The sequence below is a fragment of the Poecilia reticulata genome, linkage group LG2 (assembly GCF_000633615.1).
Source record: "Poecilia reticulata strain Guanapo linkage group LG2, Guppy_female_1.0+MT, whole genome shotgun sequence".
In the NCBI taxonomy this organism is placed as follows: Eukaryota; Metazoa; Chordata; class Actinopteri; order Cyprinodontiformes; family Poeciliidae; genus Poecilia; species Poecilia reticulata.
Genome location: NC_024332.1, coordinates 9,322,867 through 9,330,285, shown reverse-complemented (window position 1 = coordinate 9,330,285; position 7,419 = coordinate 9,322,867). Strand labels below are relative to the sequence as shown.

General features: G+C 43.0%; 1 protein-coding gene across 1 annotated transcript in view; it reads right to left on the bottom strand.

Annotated features, from left to right (window-relative positions):
- Positions 1–166: 166 nt before the first annotated feature.
- Positions 167–7,419, bottom strand: part of spega (striated muscle enriched protein kinase a) — a 56,365-nt gene continuing 49,112 nt past the window's right edge. Inside the window, exons 35-41 of the mRNA XM_017308983.1 lie at positions 4,724–5,050; positions 3,876–4,443; positions 3,348–3,587; positions 3,055–3,278; positions 2,897–2,972; positions 2,091–2,240; positions 167–2,001 (exon numbers count right to left, since the gene is read on the bottom strand). Coding sequence (XP_017164472.1) covers positions 1,764–2,001; positions 2,091–2,240; positions 2,897–2,972; positions 3,055–3,278; positions 3,348–3,587; positions 3,876–4,443; positions 4,724–5,050 — 1,823 coding nt within the window. The 3' untranslated portion in view covers positions 167–1,763. The remainder of the gene's footprint in view (positions 2,002–2,090; positions 2,241–2,896; positions 2,973–3,054; positions 3,279–3,347; positions 3,588–3,875; positions 4,444–4,723; positions 5,051–7,419) is intronic.

Here is a 7,419-nt window from a genome sequence, read left to right as displayed (position 1 = left end):
ATAGACTGAATTTGTGTGGTGTGTTAGCACAGCTATCCCTATGCTTCTGCATGTGAAAATGACTGCCGGATAACTTCTACGGTCAGAGAAAAATAACGTTTAGATCATGTTCCCTTRCCATTCAGGGCTCCCTTASACCCTAAACCACACTAAGCAAAACACATAATATTCTCAAATGTATGAATATTTTATTACATACTATCTCATAAAAACATTTTCATCTTTTTCCACATATAAACACCACAACTGGGTACATTTACAAATCTTGAACCATCCAAAGTCATACAAAAGGACTGATAGAGCAATACATGAGGCATTCAAATGTTACAAGGACTCCATGTATATTTGCCTAAATGTGTKTATGGATGAGTTACCTCTTGTAATATCCAGATACTACAACCAGCTGATGAAGACACACATTAAATATGAACATTTTTGACRTTTATCTGAGGCACTGACTGGACGACCGAGATTTAAGCAACCAGATCAACTGACTTGTAATACTGACCAACTATGGCAACTAAGTGTCACATTACACTTTATAGAAAATCCACTGTTCACAGCTGGATCACGATTTAGAGTTGATCACAGAGCAAGAAGCTGTACGACAGATTCCCCATAAACAGTTTCCCTTTAGACTCAACATCAATCACAAGCATCTTCCTTATTACATTTTTTTTCTTTTTAGCCTTACAGTTATATTGAAAACTGACTCAAAAATGTGCACACACATGCAAATAAATTAACATGAAAAAGTAAACATATTTTAAAGAAGGGAAAAACAATATTTATGGTGTTTTAAAATGAGACAAAATGTAGAATAAGTTAGCAGTTTTAATAGTGGTACATTAGCATGACGATTACCACCAAACTGCATGACAAAAATGGGTTTTRAAGATAAAACTACTAAAGAAAGCATCTTGGTTTCAACAGTRATGGGCACTGCTAACTGAAAAGTTAGCTATGCTAAACCTAAAGCCCTAATCATTAAGATTAGTTCTGCTAATGCAAATGCACTACACCAACATTGTATTTAGTGGAAGCTAATGCTAATGTTCTATAATTCAGTTACATTTTTTATTTATGTTTTTATCTTGTTCTGTGCTGCGTGTTATTTTGTTCCTGTATGTTTCTTGTACCAACTTAAGTTGGGGTTTAGCATTAGCTAGAGGGTTGTAGAACCCTCAAGAACCAATTTAATTGTGACATAATTTCCATGTTCTATAATTCAGTTACATTTTTTATTTGTTTTTATCTTGTTCTGTGCTGTGTATTATTTTGTTCCTGTATGTTTTTTGTTTGCTTTAAAGTTATTTGGTAAAAAGAAAATGAAAAAGAATGAGAGGAAACAGAACTGGTAGCAGATGTCAAACGTTTTTCAACTGAAAGTTTACAAAACAACCAACCAGTGCTTTAGAATTGATTTGGAAATATTAATTTAGGGTAAGCTAAGTGTACTTTTTTAGGTTAGCAAATGGCTGAATGAAAAATTAGCTCCACTGGAAGTGTGCCCACCACTGGATATAAAATGTAGGGCATAACGACAAAGTCAGAATTAACAAACGACAAAGAGGCTAAAACCAAAAGTCTTTCTRTCCTTTTAATACAGTTTATATGAGTTGAATGTATTCTCTGTGGTCTGCAGCTCCTGTTGAGTTTTTATTTGTTCCAAAGTAACACATGGATTCCCGTGTGGGTAAAACTGTMTGCCCACGGTGCTTGGTGTCAGCAGTAGTTCTGTTGGGGCGRCTCCTGCCCAGTGTTCACTTGGGGCTGGGTAGGTGTGGCATAGTGCCAGACGCTGGGTTGCGTGGCGAGCCTTGATAGGTGCGCAGCAGCACCTTGTGCTTGGTRGCGCTCTCTGTGCGGCAACTCTCCTGCTCCACCAGGAACTCCTTGAGTCGGCTGGAGGTGAAGGTGAGCGTCTGCCTCCGGAGCTTCATCAGGTACGAGTCCTGCAGCCAGGCCTGGGTGAAGCAGTCCCGTGTGGTTGGACGAGCCCTGAAAACACACAAATGCAATTTAGRATCTTTATGCTCATAAATCCTGCTGTTTTTTTATCACATTGTGTTGGATAAATGAACAGTCACCATGGATAACTGCTCAACATCTTCTTGAGAAAAACTGAGGCACTTTGGGAAACATTTGGGTAGAGTTTGCTAGGGTCAAACTTGGCCATCAGGATTTTAGATTCAACTTGCCGAGGGTTCTTATCTTCAAAGGGCAGTCGACCACTAAGCCTGAGAGAAAAGAACARACAATATTAAAAGCTTGACAGCAGCTGCAGTACAGAACATATCACACCGAACCATTAACACTTTATACCATAAGTGAGGTTGTGTGAAGTATGTATGAGAAGTCAGAGGTAAACCAAGACTCTTTGCCATGTTTTAAAAATACTCAAAGTTTTTAGTATTTGACTGTTGATTTGATAGCTGCTTCTTTTGCCAGCCAGAAAAYAAATTCCTCTCATTAAACCTAAATTACTAGGGTGGATGAAAGAAATAACATAAAATAACATGAGACTTATGTAGTGCTTTTCAGGAGCCTCAAAAATGCTTTACAATGAAATGAGTCATTAACATKCACACACTGATGGTGGCAAGCCACTGGATAGCAGCTACAGCTGTACTGGGACAGTCTAAAAATGGATGAAATGAACAGATGGACAAATGGGCACACAAACAGATAGATGAAATGGTTGGATGGACAGATGGTCAGTCAAACTGATGGACAGATGGATGGGCTGATGGATGATTTGAAAATTCAGAATTAAAAAACATTCCTCCTGCCAGTAGATCATCTCCACAAACTGTTATGCCAATTCTCTCACATCAGGAATCCAGACTGACCTTCCAAACGTAAATGATGACTTTAAGGATGTGATGAAACTTACATGATGTAAGTGACGACTCCAACAGTCCAAATGTCAGCAGGAGGACCAACAACTTCCCCTTTGACCATCTCAGGAGCTTAACAGGAGGAAGATGTTTGAGAATCAAAGTGTGCTTTTGTTTTGAAGTGTGGAAGATGAGTTGTGACMTGGATCCTTACCCATGTACTCCAAGGTTCCTGCTCCTGTGCCTTGGGGTTCCAGGTTGAGGGGGTTGAAACTCTGAGCACTGCCAAAGTCTACAATCTTAACCACGTTAAGGTTAGTCACCAGGATGTTCTCAGGCTTGAGGTCTAGGTGGAGGACTCTGCGGTTGTGGAGGTACTCCACCGCCTGGAGGATTTGAACCAGGTAGCCAACTACATCATCCTCTGAATACCGAAACCTTAAAAAAAAGGAGCATTTCAACAGCTGCCTGAGTCTATAAACATCAGCTTGATATTCTTCTTCCTACCTGTCAGCGAGGCTGAACAGCAGCTCTTTGCCAGTGCAGTACTCAGCCACCAACACCAGGTACCGTGGTGTGACATAGGCCTCGTGGAGAGCCATGACCTTCTCACTGTGAAGTGACTTTAGGATCTCGTACTCCTTCAGCACTMTCTGCTTACTCTCCTGGCTGTAGGGAATGATTTTGGCTATGTAGATCTTCCCGGTGGCGTTCTCCCTGCATTCGCGGATCACCCCAAACCGACCTCTGGACACAGGAAACACAGCAGCTTCAGCTACAGGAGCTACAAATCTAATCTGATCAAAAGATGGAGCTCCTAAGATACCACTGGACATACTCTTTTACTCTTTGAGGACACTTTTTCGATGTGAGTTATAACACATTTAATTTCTATTTGATGAAAATGTATTTTTGAACAGAATTTTGAATTCTAAATAAAAAAATAAGATTAAACATGAATATCAGGACGGTGTTTCATGGAGTATTCCAATTTTTCCCCTAATTACAATTAGATGCAGTTAGATTCTGTCTAACCTGGCCTTCTCATCCAGGAAGGTGTATGGTTTCTGTGGAACTCCTTGTCTCAGAGCAGTAGAGGGCGTGCTGTGTCCAGATGGGGTACCTCTGATCGGGGTGTTGGCACCCTCTGCAATGGGGCTCAGGCTGGAGGCCTGGAGGACCGGTGGGGAAAAAGACACCGGGGTGGGAGCCACGTGTGCCGTGGCGGCGGTGATGGGGACATAGCTGGGTACGGATGCAACCAAAGGTTTGGTAGGGGTAGAGAGCGGGCTTACAAGAGGAGGCGGAATCTGGGCCATAGGGGTCACCACGTTTATCGGACTCTGGGGCTTGAACAAGATGAAGGGCGGAGAGGCTTTGACTGTGCCGGAGGAAGGCAGAGCACTGCTTTGCTTTTCCTCTGGGCTTATGCTAGCAGACGGTGATGGAAAACCCATGGAAGGGTCAGAGGTCAGGGCAGATGGAGGAGGAGGAAAGGTTGAGAAGGTGGGAGTGACTCTGACATCTGGGTTAGGTTTCAGCGCTGGTTCAGGTGGAGTTGGGACTGTYTTTACTACAGCAACTGCAGGTGAAGCTCCTCCTTCTGCACAACAGATACAAGACAGTGATCACTGAGAGATATTGGTCTGATGTTATGGAAACTACATCTGCATTCAATATCTCAGTCTGCATCAGGAAACTGTCATAAAGCAGAAGAGAAGATGGAGAATAACTTCATCATACTTTTTCTTCTTTAGTTGTTTATTATAACCTTTTGTCATGGTTATTACTCTAATTTGTCAATTCCACTTCCTGTATCATTCCTGTATTGATCCACAATAATGATAATATTACTGATTGTCTATATTAAGGCAAAAACTCACCTGTTGAGTCCAGGATGACTGGAACAGAGCAGTTACTGTGAGGACCTTGTCCTGCCCTGTTGACGCAGGAGACTCTGAATCTAATGGCCCCCCCTGGTGGAAGGTCAGTGACATTGTAGTAACAGTCAGCTATCCCAGTGGCCACAGTTACCCAGTTAGAATCAGCTACAGAAAAACACAAAAGATTTATTTWAAAAAAAAACTTACAGTAATGAAGCATGCTGCACGAGTTCAGCATTACGACACACAAAAGATTAATGAACAAGATCAAGCTAAGAGAACATATTGTAGTTAACATTATGGCCACTAGATGGGAGTGTTGGCATGTTTATCAAGTAAATAATTAGCTTAGCATCTGTCACAGTKTCTAATTCCCTCTTAAGATGAATTGAAAGCAGCTTGACTTATATAAGCAACCGATTTAGTAACATTACACAAATATGACTGTGAGGCCAAGACATTTTTAATAAATACTTCAACTTCTGCTCCAAATCCAGGGTTCATAAACATTCCAGACTTTTTAACACTCATTTACAGACTTCTCAGGCCTTTAYATTTACGCACATTTTATAATATTAAATACTAAAATTGGTATGAATTTATAGAAGCTAGTTTTAAAATCATCAGGGCTTAAGCATGGAACCTAAAAACGTAAGGAAGAAAGGACGGAAAGACAGGTCACAAAAAGGAAGAAAAGAAGGATGGAAGGAAAGAAGGAACAAAAGAAGGAAAKAATAAATTAAGGAAGAAAGGATACAAAAATAGAAAGGATGACACTAAGAAGTGAAAAAGTGAACAAACAGTGACAAAATGAAAGAAAAGAACAGAATCAAGTAAAGACAATAGGAAGAAAATAAAACAAAGTAGGAAAAAATGCAATAACTGACAGAAGGAAGGAAGGAAGGAAAGAAGGGAAGAAAGTAAAGAAGGAAAGAGGGGACTAAAGGAATAAATAAAGGAATAAGGAATAAAGGAAAAAAGGAAGGAAGAAAACAAGAATGAAACGCATCAAGAAACAGAAGAAAGTGAGGACGAAACAAGGAAGAAGGAAGACAGGAAATAAGAAAAGAGAAAAATTGAATGAGACAAAGACAAGGATGGAAGGAAACAAATTGAGAAGAAAGGAAGAATACAAGTCAAATGAAAAAGTTGGAGTGATACATAGAAGGGAGGATAAAAGACACAACTTAAATGGAAGGATGTAAGAACATAAGCAATGAAATAAGGAGAGAAGTAAGAAAGTACACAAGGACGAAGGCAGGAAGTCAAAAAGAAGAAAAGAACATGAAGATAAAGAGACACAAGGAAGAAAACATGCCACTTGAAATATTTAAAAATTAGAGGCTGAAACCTCACACACGATCTGGTGGTGAGCTTAAGAAGGAGTCCTATCGGGCCTTTTTGGCCTGTGGGACTCCAGAAGCAGCTGATAGGAATCGGCAGGCAAAGCGACATGCGGCTCGGGATGGTTGCGGAGGCAAAAACTCGGGTGTGGGAGGAGTTTGGAGAGGCCATGGAGAACGACTTCCGTACGGCTTCAAGGTGATTCTGGTCCACCATCTGGCGTCTCAGGAGGGGGAAGCAGTGCAGCACCAACACTGTTTATAGTGGGGATGGTGTGCTGCTGACCTCAACTCGGGACGTTGTGGGCCGGTGGGCGGAATACTTCAAAGACCTCCTCAATCCCACCAACATGCCTTCCATTCAGGAAGGCTGCCCTTTGTCACTGGTTCTGTTCATTACTTTTGTGGACAAAATTTCTAGGTGCAGCTGAGGTGTTGAGGGGATCCGTTTTGGTGTCCTTAGGATTGCATCTCTGCTTTTTGCAGAGGGCGTGGTCCTGTTGGCTTCATCAGGTCGTGATCTGCAGCTCTCGCTGGAGCGGTTTGCAGCCGAGTGTGAAGCGGCCGGGATGGGGATCAGTGCCTCCAAAACCGAAGTCATGGTCTTGAGCCAGAAAAGGGTAGAGTGCCTTCTTCGGGTCAGGTAGGGTGTCCTBCCCCAAGTGGAGGAGTTAAGTATCTGGGGATCTTGTTCACGAATGAGGGAAGAAGAGAGCGGGAGATCGACAGGCGGATTGGGGCAGCRTCTGCCGTGAAGTGGGCGCTGTACCGGTCCGTCGTGGTGAAAAGAGAGCTGAGTCAAACAGAGGAAGCTCTCGATTTACCGGTCGATCTACGTTCCCACCCTCATCTGTGGTCATGAATTTTGGGTCATGACCAAAAGAACGAGGTCACGGATACAAGGGACCGAAATGGGTTTTCTTCTCAGGTTGGCTGGGATCGCCCTTAGAGATAGGGTGAGAAGCTTGGTCTCCCAGGAGGGACTCAGAGTAGAGCCGYTGCTCCTCCACGTCGAGAGGAGCCAGCTGAGGTGACTCGGGCATCTGGTCAGGATGCCTCCTGGATGCCTCCCTGGTTAGGTGTTTCGGGCACGTCCTGGCGGGAGGAGGCCTCGGGGAAGACCCAGGACACGCTGGAGGGACTATGTCTCTCGGCTGACCTGGGAGCGCCTTGGGATTCCTCCGGAGGAGCTGGAAGAAGAGGCTGGGGAGATGGAAGTCTGGGCCTCCCTTCTTAAGCTGCTGCCCCTGCGACCCGACCCCGGATAAAGCGGAAAAAAATGGATGGATGGATGGATGGATGGATGGATGGATGGATGGATGGATGGATGGATGGATGGATGGATGGATGGAT